General features: G+C 38.1%; 1 protein-coding gene and 1 long non-coding RNA gene across 5 annotated transcripts in view; one reads left to right on the top strand and one right to left on the bottom strand.

The window, feature by feature from the left end:
• LOC133635858 (uncharacterized) overlaps positions 1 to 18,221 on the top strand; it is a 310,718-nt gene extending 292,497 nt beyond the window's left edge. The window contains exons 5-6 of the long non-coding RNA XR_009822132.1: positions 15,386 to 15,513; positions 16,874 to 18,221. This is a non-coding gene — a long non-coding RNA (uncharacterized LOC133635858). The remainder of the gene's footprint in view (positions 1 to 15,385; positions 15,514 to 16,873) is intronic.
• The window catches only part of LOC133635857 (cytoplasmic dynein 1 intermediate chain 1), a 145,954-nt gene that overhangs the window by 114,094 nt on the left and 11,860 nt on the right, over positions 1 to 20,000 (bottom strand). For 2 of the 4 annotated variants that reach the window (XM_062029252.1, XM_062029251.1), the window contains 3 exons: positions 18,634 to 18,669; positions 16,883 to 16,942; positions 15,380 to 15,495 (listed from right to left, as the gene is read on the bottom strand). In XM_062029252.1, coding sequence (XP_061885236.1) covers positions 15,380 to 15,495; positions 16,883 to 16,942; positions 18,634 to 18,669 — 212 coding nt within the window. The remainder of the gene's footprint in view (positions 1 to 15,379; positions 15,496 to 16,882; positions 16,943 to 18,633; positions 18,670 to 20,000) is intronic. The other 2 variants (XM_062029254.1, XM_062029255.1) reach the window with 1 other exon arrangement.

The following is a 20,000-nucleotide window of genomic DNA, read 5'->3' as shown; positions in this document are numbered from 1 at the left end:
TATTCTGCATATACACGCCAAATGGCTTGTGCCCAAATTGACAAATGACGCAAATCGAGCTCAGTAGATCAGCTTTGCGTGCGCTATCAAGTTGAAATAAACGCAAACCTTTAGTAGATTAGCCCCGTGGGTTTTACCTGTAAGGACTTACAGGGGCTGTTTGCAACATTTACCCAAAAGGTACCAACTTTCTAAAGTATTTTTTACTCTTACAGCTTCCCCTGTGTAATGACGTTTGTACTGTATGTACGTTACACATGCACACGCATTAGCTTTAGATGTTGTTAGCCAATTGACACGTGATCTATCATGTACAATCGTGATCAAAAGTTTACACGCCAAACGGCTTGTAAAGAACATAATGTCATGGCTGTCTTGAGTTTCCAATAATTTCTACAGCTCTTATTTTTTTGTGATAGAGTGATTGGAGCACATACTTGTTTGTCACAAAAATTTGTGAAGTTTGGTTCTTTTATGAATTTATTATGGGTCTACTGAAAATGTGACCAAATCTGCTGTGTCAAAAGTATACATACAGCAATGTTAATATTTGGTTACATGTCCCTTGGCAAGTTTCACTGCAATAAGGCGCTTTTTGTAGCCATCCACAAGCTTATGGCAAGCTTCTGGTTGAATTTTTGACCACTCCTCTTGACAAAATTGGTGCAGTTCAGCTAAATTTGTTGGGATTAAAGGCCTCACCTTTTCTCTTTGGGTATTGTGGCCAAACTGCTAATTTTTTGTTTAATCTGACATCACATGGACAAAGATAAGACCTTCTGGAGGAAAGTTCTGTGGTCAGATGAAACAAAAAATGAGCTGTTTGGCCACAATACCCAGCAATATGTTTGGAGGAGAAAAGGTGAGGCCTTTAATCCAAGGAACACCATTCCTACTGTCAAGCATGGTGCTGGTAGTATTATGCTCCGGGCCTGTTTTGCTGCCAATTGAACTGGTTCTTTACAGAGAGTAAATGGGACAATGAAAAAGGAGGATTACCTCCAAATTCTTCAGGACAACCTAAAATCATCAGCCCGGAGGTTGGGTCTTGGCCGCAGTTGGGTGTTTTAACAAGACAATGACCCCAAACACATGTCAAAAGTGGTAAAGGAATGGCTAAATCAGGCTAGAATTAAGATTTTAGAATGCCTTCCGAAAGTCCTTACTTAAACGTGTGGACAATGCTGAAGAAACAAGTCCATGTCAGAAAACCAACAAATTTAGCTGAACTGCACCAATTTTGTCAAGAGGAGTGGTCAAAAATTCAACCAGAAGCTTGTGGATGGCTACCAAAAGTGCCTTATTGCAGTGAAACATGCCAAGGGACATGTAACCAAATATTAACATTGCTGTATGTATACTTTTGACCCAGCAGATTTGGTCACATTTTCAATAGACCCATAATAAATTCATAAAAAAACAAACTTCATGAATGTTTTTTTGTGACAAACAAGTATGTGCTCCAATCACTCTATCATAAAATAATCAGAGTTGTAAAAATTATTGGAAACTCAAAACCGTCATGAATTTATGTCCTTCACAAGTGTATGTAAACGTTTGACCACGACTGTATATTCCATCATAACAACATGACTTGCTTCTCTTGGACTGACTTTGTTTGTGTACGCGTACATGTCAATGAGACCGGGTGAGTGACCGTCGTAAACAACAATCATTTTGTTCGAGCTGGTATAAAATGTATTTGTGAAAAATATAGACAACTGTCAAACAAATTTGTTTTGTTACAGCACTAATGGTAACATAAGCTAGCTTGTGGTGTTCTTGTTATACAAATGTAAGTGAGGAACTGTATTAGTACATGAGTATGTGAGTTAAGAATGTTCAAAAATGACTTAAAAGCGTTATTGTATGAACTTTTTATTTGACAGATGATGTATATTTGTTTAAAAATGTGTCCACTGTGAATTGATGTAGTGTGTACTAAAAGTTTCTTGGGCACAAGTCTAAGTCAATCAATGTGTGGCCAATGTTTACGATCACTTTCTACATTTGTTTTTTGCGGGTTCCAGTGCAGTATACGATGTGTGTGCCTGCATGTACTGTGCATTCCCACTTTTAGGAAAGGGAATACTCATGTAAGACTTTTCAGCTTAGGGAGTAGGAAGTGGGTTTTTTTCTAGTAATTAGTGGCAATTACCAGTCCACAGCATGTCAAAAGCAACATTTTCTTGCTGTAAATATACTTAAGTAGCAAATTACTGACCAACTGTACACTCAAGCTGTACAGACCCTGAAAGCTAATGGTCCAGAAAACCCTATAAAAGGGACAGACAGATGCACAAACATTTAGCCACTCTGCAGACCCTCTGCACTTTTCACCCTAAGAAGGGTTTTTCCTAACTTGCAGGATCACATTAGAACACACAGAGAGTGGTTTTGCTGATGGCCCGCTTGTTGGTTGACTGCAAACAATTACTGATGCAATCATAACGCGGCGTTTCCGCGAGTGCATTGAAAGTCTGGTGGCCCACAGGCCAGGAAGGGACTCAATAAAGGCCTTACAGAGAGGATTTGGTTTGATGCTCTACAGGTGAACCTTTGTAAGGCCGATGTCCCCCAAGTTGTTCTATTCACAGTTTGATCAAATACAAAAGAATAGATGGAGAAGAGGAACAACAACAAAAACGACACGTTTAAAAATTGCCCAACAACCTGATATTATTGATGCCACCTCAATTCATCAGGCCAGGCCTTAGCTCTAAGACATGGGTGTTAAACTTAAGGCCACGTCTGGCCTGCCAGGTCATTTTACATGGCCTGAAAATAATGTGCATCAATCAACGAATCCATGTTTATTTATAAACCCCTAATCACAAGTGGCTCAGAAGGCTTCACAAACTCACAACATCCCCTGATCTAAATCCACATCCGGCTGAGAAAAACTCAAAAAGTGACCACAGATGTCGGGACCACCCTGGCAGGGTTATCGGCTACAATGAATGTTGAGTGGGTATACGTATTCAATCGTTAAAAAGATAATAATGTGGGAGACTAGACATCGGGAAGTCAACAGATGGTCATAGGGGATCTTCTTCGGAGCTCAGCCCTCATCTTTCAGACCCTTTTCCAATTCAATTCTGCACGAGCCAAACCCAAATTATCCACTTGTCATTGTGACTCCAGGTTCCAAAGTGGTTTGCCATCAGTTTGCTGGTAAACAATGCTAGTAATCCAATAAAAGGGGAATTATACATTCAGAATGACGCAGGGTTTTTATTGTCTTTGTTGTGGCCTAAAATGCTTGATTTGCAGCATTTTCAAAGAGTTGCGGCAAAATCGGTTTATGTAAGGGGACCTACTTGGTTGGACAGTCGCGCTATTCTAAAATTCAATAAAATGTGGTATTTGACTGTCAAACTAAGGTAAGGTAGTTTATTTGATACATTGTTTTTGCCCTGCAGTATGTGTGGGGTTTTTGTCTCTCACTTTGGCCTTTTCTTTCTATTTCTGCGGCCACATCGTGGCCCATTATAAGTCTTTTAAAGCACCACTGAGCAGAACCAATTTGCTGGGGTCCCATTCACACTGCACACATGGATACGTGCACAGCCGCAAGCCTACAATTTTCTTGACCTTTCCAACATCCCGAGTAAGCACACCCAGCGATAGTTATCTGTAGGTTGAGATCACTTGAGTCTGAGTCCAGTTGCGGTACGCAGAAGAAGAAACAACGGCAGAAAGGTTTGCTTTAATCTAGCCTGAAGGGTGTGAGGAAAACAATCCAACATTCCTGTTGCAGATTTGCTCCTGAAATAATTTCAAACAGCTGTGATTGTTGCAGAAATGCTTCATATTCAACTCATTGCATCCAGACATGCTTGCAGTGGTGTGGCAGGTGAACACAGGAATCACCCTTGGACCAGGGACAGGTGTGACTGTAACCAAGGTAGCCTTTGTTTCATCCTATACAAGTTGACTATCAGTGCGACCACTTAGCAATCAGGATTGTGACTTCAGTTGGCGAGCTTTGCATTTAAATACAAGTATTGTTTGAAAAAATAACTACTAGTGCAGTGGTTCTTAACCTTGTTGGAGGTACCGAACCCCACCAGTTTTATATGCGCATTCACCGAACCCTTCTTTAGTGAAAAATAAAATGTTTTTCTTTTCCAATTCAAGACAAAGTTATATGTTTTTTTACTGGTGCACAAAATGAACCGTGCATGAACATCACCTTGTTCAAAGAACAAAACCAACACAATGCATAAACTCACAACAAATTACACACCTGCAAATCAGATGGAAAATTAGAGGGAACATTTTTCGGGGGTATCCATAATACGCCGATAGGGAGAAGTTTTTATTTACACGATGAGTCGGGTTTGTCTTGACCTCCGCGGCAGAGGCTCCGCCAAACCCCTGAGGCCGACTCACCGAACCCTTAGGGTTCGATCGAACCCAGGTTAAGAACCACTGTACTAGTGGGAACAAATATAATTGTTTCACTATCACTGGTAAAATAAATACAAGTATTCAAACTCCGGCCGAGTCATACCAAAGACTATAAAAATGTGACCCATAACCTCCCTGCTTGGCATCAAGGGTTAGAATTGGGGGTTGAATCACCAAAAATGATTCCCGGGCTAATGGGTCAAATGCAGAGAATAATTTCGCCACACCTAGTGTGTGTGTGACCATCATTGTGTTAGGATCCGCTGCGCGGATCATATTCTGTTTGGGTTTTCGGGTCACTTGTGTTTTTCTGCTAGTCTTGGACTCCTTTTTAGTACCTGTTTATGCACCTGAGTTTGTTACCATAGCAACTGATTACTTTCACCTGCCGCGTGTGTTCCCGACGCGCACCTGTTCTTCATCACTGACATTATTATTTAAAGCCTGCCTTCCCAGTCAGTCGGTCTTGCTTCGTAGTTTGTTTTCACACAACAGATGACGACTTTTGTTCCCTGCTCTGTTAACCTTCTAGCTCCCACGCTAAAGGCTCTGTTCAGTGTTTACCTTCTAGCTCCCACGCTAGCTCCTTTTGTTTCTGCCTTAAGTGCTATGAGCACGTTTTTGTTTCTTCCAGTATTATTTATTTCTTAAATAAATCATTTTTTTACCTGCAAGCTGTGTCCGAAGCCCGATCTGCATTCCTGGGAGAACGAACATTCGCATCACTATGCGACCCGGTCGTCACACATTGGTACTTTAACTTTTTTATTGTTTAGAAAATAACTATTTGTGGGGAAAAATACAATTGTTTCACTATCACTGGTGAAATAAATACAAGTATTGTTTAGAAAATACTTACTAGTGGGAACAAATACAATTGTTTTACTATCACTGGTGAAACAAATACAAGTATTGTTTAGAAAATAACTACTATTGGGAACAAATACAATTGTTTCACTATCACTGGTGGAACAATTACAAGTATTGTTTAGAAAAGTATTACTAGTGGGAACAAATACAATTGTTTTACTCTCACTAGTGAAATAAATACAAGTACTGTTTAGAAAATACTTACTAATGGGAACAAATACAATTGTTTTGCTATCACTGGTGAAACAAATACAAGTATTGTTTAGAAAATACTTACTAATGGGAACAAATACAATTGTTTTGCTATCACTGGTGAAACAAATACAAGTATTGTTTAGAAAATAACTACTATTGGGAACAAATACAATTGTTTTACTATCACTGGTGAAACAAATACAAGTATTGTTTAGAAAATAACTACTATTGGGAACAAATACAATTGTTTCACTATCACTGGTGGAACAATTACAAGTATTGTTTAGAAAAGTATTACTAGTGGGAACAAATACAATTGTTTTACTCTCACTAGTGAAATAAATACAAGTACTGTTTAGAAAATACTTACTAATGGGAACAAATACAATTGTTTCACTATCACTGGTGAAATAAATACAAGTATTGTTTAGAAAATACTTACTAGTGGGAACAAATACAATTGTTTTACTATCACTGGTGAAACAAATACAAGTATTGTTTAGAAAATAACTACTATTGGGAACAAATACAATTGTTTCACTATCACTGGTGGAACAATTACAAGTATTGTTTAGAAAAGTATTACTAGTGGGAACAAATACAATTGTTTTACTCTCACTAGTGAAATAAATACAAGTACTGTTTAGAAAATACTTACTAATGGGAACAAATACAATTGTTTTGCTATCACTGGTGAAACAAATACAAGTATTGTTTAGAAAATAACTACTATTGGGAACAAATACAATTGTTTTACTATCACTGGTGAAACAAATACAAGTATTGTTTAGAAAATAACTACTATTGGGAACAAATACAATTGTTTCACTATCACTGGTGGAACAATTACAAGTATTGTTTAGAAAAGTATTACTAGTGGGAACAAATACAATTGTTTTACTCTCACTAGTGAAATAAATACAAGTACTGTTTAGAAAATAACTACTAGTGGGAACAAATACAATTGTTTTGCTATCACTGGTGAAACAAATACAAGTATTGTTTAGAAAATAACTACTATTGGGAACAAATACAATTGTTTTACTATCACTGGTGAAACAAATACAAGTATTGTTTAGAAAATAACTACTATTGGGAACAAATACAATTGTTTTACTATCACTGGTGAAACAAATACAAGTATTGTTTAGAAAATAACTACTATTGGGAACAAATACAATTGTTTCACTATCACTGGTGGAACAATTACAAGTATTGTTTAGAAAAGTATTACTAGTGGGAACAAATACAATTGTTTTACTCTCACTAGTGAAATAAATACAAGTACTGTTTAGAAAATACTTACTAATGGGAACAAATACAATTGTTTCACTATCACTGGTGGAACAATTACAAGTATTGTTTAGAAAAGTATTACTAGTGGGAACAAATACAATTGTTTTACTCTCACTAGTGAAATAAATACAAGTACTGTTTAGAAAATACTTACTAATGGGAACAAATACAATTGTTTTGCTATCACTGGTGAAATAAATACAAGTATTGTTTAGAAAATACTTACTAGTGGGAACAAATACAATTGTTTTACTATCACTGGTGAAACAAATACAAGTATTGTTTAGAAAATAACTACTATTGGGAACAAATACAATTGTTTTACTATCACTGGTGAAACAAATACAAGTATTGTTTAGAAAATAACTACTATTGGGAACAAATACAATTGTTTTACTATCACTGGTGAAACAAATACAAGTATCGTTTAGAAAATAACTACTATTGGGAACAAATACAATTGTTTCACTATCACTGGTGGAACAATTACAAGTATTGTTTAGAAAAGTATTACTAGTGGGAACAAATACAATTGTTTTACTCTCACTAGTGAAATAAATACAAGTACTGTTTAGAAAATAACTACTAGTGGGAACAAATACAATTGTTTTACTATCACTTGTGACTTTGGTTTGTCCACTTTTCTCTAAAGCAGGGGATCACAAACTACGGCCCTAAGGCCCTTACTTGCTTTTCATGTTTTTAGATCAGTTTTCACACCCATGTCATGGAAAATGATGCAACAAAGACGCTGACGTCATCTACCACCTCTATATTGAAGAGACACGAGAGCCGATTTTTCACAAGCATCCTTTTGAATCTTCTTCATCACAGTATTAATGTCAGACAAAATGAATAATGACCGTCCGCACACACTTGGTTGGACCTCGGCAGATGGGCTACTGTCCCACACCATGTCAGAGCTGCTAGGTCCCGTACGACAAGCACGTACATTTAAAAGCATTCAATCCCTGAGTGGGCTCCTCTAACGCAGCCACTCGCATGACGCTGTGGGGACAGGGACAGCAAACTTAGAAGGCGACACATGATCCTTCCACATAATGTCATGGGTCACAGAGGTGGTGGAGACGAAAGTCACACACACCTGAATGTGTGTGGAAGGCGGTGCATACAGTTCTGAGTAGGACACCCAGACGAGGTCAGATGTTCAAATGCACATAAAACCATGAGAATCTGAGTCCACCATCAGTGACTTTGAGCAATTATGAGGACACACAAGCACAATGTCAACACTCAAGTCACATCTAATAACATTAGGCTTTATCAGCGGGGAATTCTGCTCCTAATCTCATTTAAAGGCCTACTGAAATGATTTTTTTTTTATTTAAACGGGAATAGCAGATCCATTCTATGTGTCGTACTTGATCATTTCGCGATATTGCCATATTTTTGCTGAAAGGATTTAGTAGAGAAAATCGACGATAAAGTTCGCAACTTTTGCTCGCTGATAAAAAAAAAGCCTTGCCTGTACCGGAAGTAGCGTGACGTCACAGGAGCTAGTATTCCTCACAATTCCCCGTTGTTTACAATGGAGCGAGAGAGATTCGGACCGAGAAAGTGACGATTACCCCATTAATTTGAGCGAGGATGAAAGATTCGTAGATGAGGAACGTTACAGTGAAGGACTTGAGAGACAGCGATGGACGTATCTTTTTTCGCTCTGACCGTAACTTAGGTACAAGCTGGCTCATTGGATTCCACACTCTCCTTTTTTTATTGTGGATCACGGATTTGTATTTTAAACCACCTCGGATACTATATCCTCTTGAAAATGAGAGTCGAGAACGCGAAATGGACATTCAGTGCCTTTTATCTCCACGACAATACATCGGCGAAATGCTTTAGCTACGAGCTAACGTGATAGCATCGTGCTTTAACTGCATATAGAAACAACAAAATAAAGGATAGAAGGAAGGATAGATAGAAAATCAACAATACTATTAAACCGTGGACATGTAAATACACGGTTAATGCTTTCCAGGCTGGCGAAGGTTAACAATGCTGTGCTAACGACGCCATTGAAGCTAACTTAGCAACTTAGCAACGGGACCTCACAGAGCTATGCTAAAAACATTAGCTCTCCACCTACGCCAGCCAGCCCTCATCTACTCATCAACACCCGTGCTCACCTGCGTTCCAGCGATCGGCAGAAGGACGAAGGACTTCACCCGATGCGTTTGGCGGCCCGGAGACGTAGGAAGTCAAGGTGAGGTCGCCGGCTAGCGCGGCTAGCGCTCCAACAAAGTCCTCCTGGATGTGTTGCTGTAGTCCGCTGCTAATACACCGATCCCACCTACAACTGTCTTCTTTGCAGCCTTCATTGTTCATTAAACAAATTGCAAAAGATGTCCAAAATACTGTGGAATTATGAAATGAAAACAGAGCTTTTTGTATAGGATTCTACGGGTACCATAACTTCCGTTACTCTGACTTCGTCACGCGCATACGTCATCATACCGCGACGTTTCAGCCGGATATTTCCCGGGAAGTTTTAAAAGTCACTTTATAAGTTAACCCGGCCGTATTGGCATGTGTTGCAATGTTAAGATTTCATCATTGATATATAAACTATCAGACTGTGTGGTCGGTAGTAGTGGCTTTCAGTAGGCCTTTAATAGACATCACACTCAAACACATCTTCTCACACACTCACACACATGCACGCAAACACGCACACACACACAGTGGTTGAACCACAGCTCTTTTGGTGGCACTGCCATATTATTACTCGTGTCGATGCCAGCTGGTTTTATGCCAGACTCTATTGTCCTTCTAGCTCCTAGCAGCCTGTAGCCTACAATGTTTAATTTTTTGACTAAAATACAAGAAAACACCAACCAGGTTGAATGATGCGGACACATTTCTTACTGGATCTTTTCTAATACACCTGCCTTAGGGACTTTCTATCTATAAGTAATATGCAAATATAATTATGTGATACTTGTTTGTATTAACAAATGGTGTTTTAGACTGCAACATTGTTCCTGTTATGCAAAAACAACTTTTTTAACTTACTAATGCTTGTATTCAGTCATGTGACTTCTTCCCGGAAGTGAAAAGCAGTGGTGGTATCAAGACTCCCCCGGATTGTTTTTGCTCGGGTAAGGGTGTATTTCATGATTTAACTTCACGTCAACTGCCATGTTTGTTGTTGTTGTTGTTGTTGTTGTTGCACGCACGAGTAGTGTTTTTATCAAAATGTAACTATATATGTCAACATTGTGTATGTGCTGAAAGATTCATTCATGATTGTTTATCAAAATATAACTATAGATGTCAACCTTGTGTATGTGCTGAAAGATGAAATTGATTGTTTATCAAAATATAACTATAGATGTCAACATTGTGTATGTGCTGAAAGATTCATTCATGATTGTTTATCAAAATATAACTATAGATGTCAACCTTGTGTATGTGCTGAAAGATGAAATTGATTGTTTATCAAAATATAACTATAGATGTCAACATTGTGTATGTGCTGAAAGATTCATTTATGATTGTTTATCCAAATATAACTACAGATGTCAACGTTGTGTATGTGCTGAAAGATTCATTTATGATTGTTTATCAAAATATAACTATATATGTCAACATTGTGTATGTGCTGAAAGATTAATCTATGATTGTTTATCAAAATATAACTATAAATGTCAAAATTGTGTATGTGCTGAAAGATTAATTTATGATTGTTTGTCAAAATATAACTATAGATGTCAACATTGTGTATGCGCTGAAAGATTCATTTATGAGTGTTGTCTTTGGTAAAAACGTAACTCTTTTAGGTTTTGCAGACATTTGCTTTTCTTTTATTTAGGTGCTTTTCGAAAAACTTGTAGCAAACACGTGTTTAAGAACTACAAATAATATGAAGATAATACTTCAATGGTAAATAAAAAAACGTTAAAAGTATATCAAACAACCCTTAAAGGCCTACTGAAACCCACTACTACCGACCACGCAATCTGATAGTTTATACTGTATATCAATGATGAAATCTTAACATTGCAACACATGCCAATACGGCCGGGTTAACTTATAAAGTGAAATTTTAAATTTCCCGGCAAACTTCCGGCTGAAAACGTTTCGATATGATGACGTTTGCGCGTGACGTCAACGGTTGAAGTGGAAGTATTCGGAGCCCATTGAATCCAATACAAAAAGCTCTGTTTTCATCTCAAAATTCCACAGTATTCTGGACATCTGTGTTGGTGAATCTTTTGCAATTTGTTTAATGAACAATGGTGACTGCAAAAAAGAAAGTTGTAGGCGGACTACAGCAACACAACCAGGAGGACTTTGAGATGGATAGCAGACGCGCTAGCCGCCGACCTCACCTTGACTTCCTCCGTCTCCGGGCCGCCGACAGCATCGGTGATCGGGTGAAGTCCTTCGTCGTACCGTCGATCGCTGGAACGCAGGTGAGCACGGGTCGTGATGAGCAGATGAGAGCTGGCGTAGGTGCAGAGCTAATGTTTTTAGCGTAGCTCTGTCGAGGTTCCGTAGCTAAGTTAGCTTCAATGGCGTCGTTAGCAACAGCATTGCTAAGCTTCGCCAAGCTGGAAAGCATTAACCGTGTAGTTACATGTCCAGAGTTTGGTAGTATTGTTGATCTTCTGTCTATCCTTCCAGTCAGGGGATTATTTGTTTTGTTTCTATATGCAGTTAAGCCAGATGCTATTACGTTAGCTCAGTAGCTAAAGTGCTTCACCGATGTATTGTCGTGGAGATAAAAGTCACTGTGAATGTCCATTTCGCGTTCTCGACCCTCATTTTCAAGAGGATATAGTATCCGAGGTGGTTTAAAATACAAATCCGTGATCCACAATAGAAAAAGGAGAGAGTGTGGAATCCAATGAACCCTTGTACCTAAGTTACGGTCAGAGCGAAAAAAGATACGTCCTGCACTGCACGCTAGTCCTTCACTTTCACATTCCTCATCCACGAATCTTTCATCCTCGCTCAAATTAATGTGGTAATCGTCGCTTTCTCGGTCCGAATCTCTCTCGCTGCATTGAAAACAATAGGAAAATGTGAGCAGCCCTTCCTCCGGTCCAAGGCTTTTTTTTATCAGAGACCAAATGTTGCGAACTTTATCGTCGTTGTTCTATACTAAATCCTTTCAGTAAAAATATGGCAATATTGCGAAATGATCAAGTATGACACATAGAATGGATCTGCTATCCCCGTTTAAATAAAAAAAATTCATTTCAGTAGGCCTTTAAACAAAGTGATCACTGCAAACTCGTGCATTCTTCCACTCTGCTCCCTTGGACTGGAATGTGAGCTGCTTTTCTTGTCGTTGTTTTGTAAAATCTTGCACTCTTCTTCCCTTCTTGATTACCTCTCGAGGAACTCAGAAGAAATGTTTATCCTTTTCGCGATTTGAACGATTCGTGCAGTCGAAAACAACAAAAGCATAGGGCATTTTTTCTTGGAGAAAGGCAAAATCAATCAATCAATGTTTACTTATATAGCCCTAAATCACAAGTGTCTCAAAGGGCTGCACAAGCAACAACGACATCCTCGGCACAGATCTCACATCAGGGCAAGAAAAAACTCAACCCAATGGGATGACAATGAGAAACCTTGGAGGGGACCGCAGATGTGGGGACTCCCCCTCACTGCTACCTGTGCAATGGACGTCGAGTGGATCTAGCATAATATTGTGAGAGTCCAGTCCATAGTGGATCTAACATAATAGCGCCAAAATGGCGCCTAGTACACATTGAAAACTGAGCTAGCTTGACCACCATGCGTATTAAATGGGCGGGACGTGAGCCGGACGTGACCTCATTTAAAACCAAAGCAATTGGTACCTTATTTTGTGTATTTGGGATCTGCAAATGTGAAATCAAAGCATAGTGGAGATATTTACAAAACAATCTTGCCTTCCTTCTTACTTCTTTCGTACCGAATTTGCCCGATTTGTGACGTTTTCCCCCAGTTTCTCATAAGTGTGATATCTCCATATATGGTAAAAATGTACCCAAAATGCTGTGCATGAGTCGGATGACGTAGTCAATAATTTCCTTCTTTTTCTCTATCCTTTTGTTGTGGGGCAGACTGGCTTGTACATGCGCATGCATCCTCCGCTGTTGCAATTTTTAACACAAAGTAGTGAATAGTTCCAACTTATATCTGTCAGTAGACTCCATATGGAAGATAAAAACTACAACATGGATGATGGGGAAAAGACGCTGTCGAAGTGGAGGCACGTAAATAAGAACGCCCACAAAACAGCACATCCTGAAGAAACGGTCTGAAAGCGTCTTGAAGATTGTCTGTAAAACATAATCTATGCTACATTTTGACTACCTTTACATGTTATGTAGACCACAAGCAAGTGTTTATATCAGGGGTCACCAACCTTTTTGAAACTAAGAGCTACTTCTTGGGTACTGATTAATGCGAAGGGCTACCAGTTTGATACACACTTAAAAAAATTGCCAGAAATAGCCAATTTGCTCAATTTACCTTTAACTCTATGTTATTATTAATAATTAATGATATTTAAACTTAATGGAACGGTTTAAAAGAGGAGAAAACACGAAAAAAATGACAGTTAAAATTTGAAACATAGTTTATCTTCAATTTCGACTCTTTAAAATTCAAAATTCAAATGAAAAAAAGAAGAGAAAAACTTAAAAAAAGAATTTATGGAACATCATTAGTAATTTTTCCTGATTAAGATTAATTTTAGAATTTGGATGACATGTTTTAAATAGGTTAAAATCCAATCTACACTTTGTTGGAATATATAACAAATTGGACCAAGCTATATTTCGAACAAAGACAAATCATTATTTCTTCTAGATTTTCCAGAGCAAAAATTTTAAAAGAAATTCAAAAGACTTTGAAATAAGATTTTAATTTGATTCTACAGATTTTCTAGATTTGCCAGAATATTTTTTTTGAATTTTAATCACAATAAGTTTGAAGAAATATTTCACAAATATTCTTCGTCGAAAAAACAGAAGCTAAAATGAAGAATTTAATTAAAATGTATTTATTATTCTTTACACTAAAAAAAATAAATGTACTTTTACATTGACTTCAATTGTCAGGAAAGAAGAGGAAGGAATTTAAAAGGTAAAAAGGTTTATGTGTTTAAAAATCCTAAAATCATTTTTAAGGTTGTATTTTTTCTCTAAAATTGTCTTTCTGAAAGTTATAAGAAGCAAAGTAAAAAAAATAATGAATTTATTTAAACAAGTGAAGACCAAGTCTTTAAAATATTTTCTTGGATTTTCAAAATCTATTTGAGTTTTGTCTCTCTGAGAATTAAAAATGTCGGGCAAAGCGAGACCAGCTTGCTAGTAAATAAATGCAATTTAAAAAATAGAGGCAGCTCACTGGTAAGTGCTGCTATTTGAGCTATTTTTAGAACAGGCCAGCGGGCTACTCATCTGGTCCTTACGGGCTACCTGGTGCCCGCGGGCACCGCGTTGGTGACCCCTGGTTTATATGTAGAAAATAATAATAATAATATGACCCTTTAAGGACACTTAATATGTGTGTTTAGCTTATGTGCTATTGTGTGCTTAGCTGTTGTGTAGCTGCTAGCACCTAGTAGCCTATAGCCTACAATGTTTACCTTTTGTAAATTACTTTAGTAAAATAGTAGGAGGACATTGAGGTGTTGCACAAGTGAAGTATCAGAATGTTTGGATTCAGTAATCAACAAAAGGTGGACTAAACAAACACAGAGCCAGACACAAACACAGGTGGTAACATCAGTGTTTCTTCTTTTCTGCACACACACACACACACACACACACACCGACTTTGTAGTCATCTGCAAAGAAAAGGTCTCCTAAGGCCAGGGTCAGCTCCCCATAGGCCAGGACGCCTGAGTTCTGGCTCCCAGATGTTCTCACACACTCTATCATCTTCTCTATCTTCCTCCCTGTAGTTGCTCAGACAGCTGGCAGCCATGTGACTGAAGGGCTTGTACTTCCTGCTTCCTGTCATTATAATAGATGGTCTGGTGTGCAGGACGCCAGCGCCCCCTCCAAGCGTGCACACACACTTACGCACGTCTGTCCGCATCAGCTTCCCGCCTTCGCCCCTCCTATTTCCTTGACACATCTCGACTAACACGTGCGTGCAATGTACTAGGAACTACAGTAGGCGAGATGTACGCGCTGCAAGCCTTTCCAAACACCACTTGTAAGGAAGTGGGAATGTTTGTACCCGTCCAAGAAACACACATTTACACTCTTTGTTAAACGTCTTTAAGCTGTGCACAAAAGTGGCAAAAGACAACACATCACATGCCTCAAGTAATATATCAACATCCATTGCCTTCTTTTTTCTTCTGTGGTCTTTCCATCTGTCCGCCTGTTTCCACTTCCACTCAGGAGTCACAAGGATCACGTGCTATGTTTCAAGACACAACAACTGACAGGCGGACTTTGTCTTTCTGGGTTTTTGGGCGCTCCGTAAACCTTTTCCAGGTTTGCGGGCTGTGAACTTGGCCCACCAAAGGATGTGAAACCCTCGCCTTTAACTTTTGGAGCCCCCGCTGTACTCGACCCTGAATGTACTTTTGCTGTGTGTATTTATCAGTGGTGCACGTGTTTACCTTCAGATAAGTGGGCGGTGAGCGGCGTTTGAGTCTCCTTGCTGTACAAGACCACCTCTCTTGGCTGGAAGTCCACCTGTGTGATCTTGGTGGCCCCCAGCTTGAGCATCCTGCGCCTAGTTTGCAGACAAAAGGTGATCATGTCTGTGTACTGACAACATGTTCAATCAAATACACATGTGTCTACGTCAGGGGTGTCAAACATACGGCCCACGGGCCGGATCAGGCCCGCGAACAGGTTTTATCCGGCCCGCAAGATGAGTTTGCTGAGTATAAAAATGAACCAAAATTTTGGAATGAAAGAAACTGCTGTTCTAAATTTGTCCAGTAGATGTCGCAATAGCAATTCTTTGTATCTTTGTAGATTATGCTACACATGTAAAGCAATAAAATAAACCACATGACATTAGTGCACCAGTTGAGGAAAATGAGCAAACTACATAAGTAACATTCTGTAATTTGAGTTTGATATATTTTTATCTTAATAGATCCTATATATCAGAATCAGAATAGTTTTTATTACCATTGTTTGAGAACGGGTTCACAAACTAGGAATTTTTCCTGGTGCAATCGTGCAACATAAAACACATAACACAGAATAGGAATAAAAATGAGCTGCTATCAGAGCTTGTTATTGTTCATGAGTCTGATGGCCGAGGGGAAAAAACTATTTAACATACACTAGCGTTCAAAAGTTTGGGGTCACATTGAAATGTCCTTATTTTTGAAGGAAAAGCACTGTACTTTTCAATGAAGATAACTTTAAACTAGTCTTAACTTTAAAGAAATACACTCTATACATTGCTAATGTGGTAAATGACTATTCTAGCTGCAAATGTCTGGTTTTTGGTGCAATATCTACATAGGTGTATAGAGGCCCATTTCCAGCAACTATCACTCCAGTGTTCTAATGGTACAATGTGTTTGCTCATTGGCTCAGAAGGCTAATTGATGATTAGAAAAGCCTTGTGCAATCATGTTCACACATCTGAAAACAGTTTAACTCGTTACAGAAGCTACAAAACTGAGCTTCCTTTGAGCAGATTGAGTTTCTGGAGCATCACATTTGTGGGGTCAATTAAACGCTCAAAATGGCCAGAAAAAGAGAACTTTCATCTGAAACTCGACAGTCTATTCTTGGTCTTAGAAATGAAGGCTATTCCACAAAATTGTTTGGGTGACCCCAAACCTTTGAACGGTAGTGTATATATCACATAATTTATTCAGAAAGTATAAGTAACGACAAACAAAGATAGAATACTATCAACCGCAACATGTAAGTGTAAAAAACCCCAACAACATTATGATGTGTACATTTTCAGAATATGCTTGTTCTATTTTTAAACAAAGAAAACAATCTGAAGTTGTCTTTATTTTTAAGTCATCGTGTCGTGACTTTACCAGTCCGGCCCACTTGGGAGTAGATTTTTCTCTATGTGGCCCCCGATCTAAAATGAGTTTGACACCCCTGGTCTACGTGCTTCTTTTTTTCAGATAACGTACCCGAGCTCGGAATCGGCCTGCAGCTGCAGCACCGTGGGGTCTGTGTCCCACTGCAGTGTCCTGCCATGACCAGCAGAGGGGATAAGAGCATACAAATAACCAGTCTTTCACCAAAAATATTGCATATTCATGTATCGTTGCAGATTAACCACGCAATTTATTGAGATTCTTTGGAAATAATTTGTTCTATTCATTCATGTAGAGCCCCCTTACATTAACTGTGGATGGTTACCTGAGGGGGTTGTGATCAGGTCAGTGAATACGCATCCAAAATGTGGCTTCAAAATACACCCCGACAGGTCTTTAGTTGATACTTTGACCAGTTTTTCAGCAAATAAATTAAGTACATTCAGGTCAAACTTTAAAAAATTGCATTCTGATGATAAATTTGCCTTTGTGTCAAAATATCGGGATCTTTTTTAGGTTAATTTGAGTACCTTGAAAGTAGAAAAGTGCTATACAAGTATAACCCATTTATCATTTATCATTATCATTTAATTTAAATGATGTAAGTGAGTCATTTCCTGTGATTATTCACGATGAATTAAGTGTGAAACGAGTCATTTGGCAACACTCCTTTATATACCAGACATATAGCATACTGTACACAGTAAGAAAGCTCCAGTGCACCTTTTCATAGAAACATATTTGGAGAGGCAGCAGACATGCATGATGATGAAGTCTTTCACACCTTCTAGGGCTCTACCGAGGCTTTTTGTGGCTCTAAACAAGATTGGATTTGTGGCCCCATTTCGGCCTTCAATATCACTGGCGTAACACGTTAGGGGCTACTTGACCTCAGCCTGGTGACTATTCTAATAGACGTCCATCGCCAGCTTGTAAAGATGACTAAGTGGCTGTTACTTTATGTCTAGAAGGCTTTTCATGTTCAAAACTGTATTTAGAAAGCCATAAACAGGTTTTCATCCCCTCCATTTATAATGAATTATAATTCCTACTTCATGGAAATGAATTTACCATAGATTAACAGCTATAAACAGGTGTTTACTGTATTATTCTTGGTGACCTGAACAAAAATATACTGTATTTTAAGTGCATTTTTAATAAAAGATTAGGAAATGATGTATTATTAATATTTTATAAGATTTTTATTTATTTTTATTTATTTTAAATAATCATGTAAAGGACTCCATTGACAACTGCAATTAATTTTATATGCAATATGTTCAATAGATATGTGTTTGTATTCCAAAGTTGATTTGGAAATGTGAAATAAAAATAGGTTGATAGGTCTCAAGGGGAGAGAAACGTGTTTGCTCGCTCCTTCCTACCACAGTGAATCCAATTCAAAACTCCTATGTCTTGCAAAAGTAAACAAAACACAGTAAATGGGCACAAACTATGAAAAAACAGATGTTCTGAGGAAACGTTGGGCAACAATATAAATTCAAATAATTTGGTGACTGAAGAAATACGGCCATGAATCTGTCACGATGACGGTGTTTGAAGCTACGCTAAAAGAGCAATTATCTCTATGGGCTTTTGAATGGGCGCGGCTGCATTGCTGCTCAATCGTGCTCAAACTATTACATGTGATTTACTGCAGTTTAGCAAAGACAAATGATCATTGCATCCATGAAGTAGAACAAGCAAACACCTGCAGAGCCTGACGACCACATTGATGAACAACATGAGTAGTAGCCATGATCATGTGGTCGGTTTGACATGCTGTAAAATGATGCAAGGTAAGCAAGAAGTGTTACATCTATCTTTGTCTGGAGAATGCTTACCTTTGTACCTGGGACTTGTTTTTTGAGAAACCTGACCTATGAAGTGACACACACACACACACACATACACATGGAAATGCTGAAAATGACTGGTGGATTACTGGGAACCCAAGCAAAGCATTTTTTGTTTTTTTTTAAATGCTTCCTAAATCCTTGTTTGATGCAGAGAAAGTGCATGCAGTGTCATGATTGACACAATGAGCTCAACAATGTACACAATGTGCTAGATGAGCAGCCGCACACATAAATACACACGTTACACACTCAGTTATACGTTAGGTCTGTTCAACGAGGATATATTTGTGTATTATTGCCCACAATCTACTTCTTGTGCTTGTAATGTACAGTAAGTACAGTCTCATTGGACCAACAGTCTTACTTTCTTGAAGACTATCATACAGTCTTCTATTTGGGATTTTCAAGTCCACCCCTGGTGACGATATGAAGCTGCATCTAAAATCTCTGATATTCAAGCAGTCTTGCAGCTCGTTTACTTGTGCAAAGTTAACAGCTACTAATAATGAAATAGACATGCCCGGAGCTAGCAGCTACACAACAGCTAAGCACACTATAACAGTAAGTGTCCTTAATTGAACAACACTAATACGTGACATTTGTTATTTAAACAAGTATCAAATAACTATAGTTATTAGTCTCCAAGGCAGTTAGAAAGTGTACAGTAACAAACGTGTCCGCATCATTCAACTTACTGCGTCATGAGCTTCATAATCAATTATTAAGGTGAGTATGTGCATAAAAACAATGACCACTGCACTTCAACTTAAAGACAGAGTAAGTTAATGCCAGACAGTTACAGTTACTAGGTTAGTGTTTTTCATTGTTCTGTTTGACTCATTTCACTTGATCAAATCTTTCTAACATTCCACACTACAAAATAATGCAAGTATGTATGATTAGTAGAGATGTCCGATAATATCAGCTTGCCGATATTATGGGCCGATAAATGCTTTAAAAAATGTAATATCGGAAATTATCTGTATCGTTTTTTTTATTATCTGTATCGTTTTTTTTTGTTTTTTTTATTAAATCAACATAAAAAACACAAGATACACTTACAATTAGTACACCAACCCAAAATACCTCCCTCCCCCATTTACACTCATTCACACTCATTCACACAAAAGGGTTGTTTCTTTCTGTTATTAATATTCTGGTTCCTACATTATATATCAATATATAAAAATACAGTCTGCAAGGGATACAGTCCGTAAGCAGACATGATTGTGCGTGCTGCTGGTCCACTAATAGTACTAACCTTTAACAGTTAATTTTACTCATTTTCATTAATTACTAGTTTCTATGTAACTGTTTTTATATTGTTTAACTTTCTTTTTTATTCAAGAAAA

This window comes from Entelurus aequoreus, linkage group LG20, assembly GCF_033978785.1.
Source record: "Entelurus aequoreus isolate RoL-2023_Sb linkage group LG20, RoL_Eaeq_v1.1, whole genome shotgun sequence".
Classification (NCBI taxonomy): domain Eukaryota; kingdom Metazoa; phylum Chordata; class Actinopteri; order Syngnathiformes; family Syngnathidae; genus Entelurus; species Entelurus aequoreus.
This window is presented reverse-complemented; position numbering and strand designations above follow the sequence as displayed.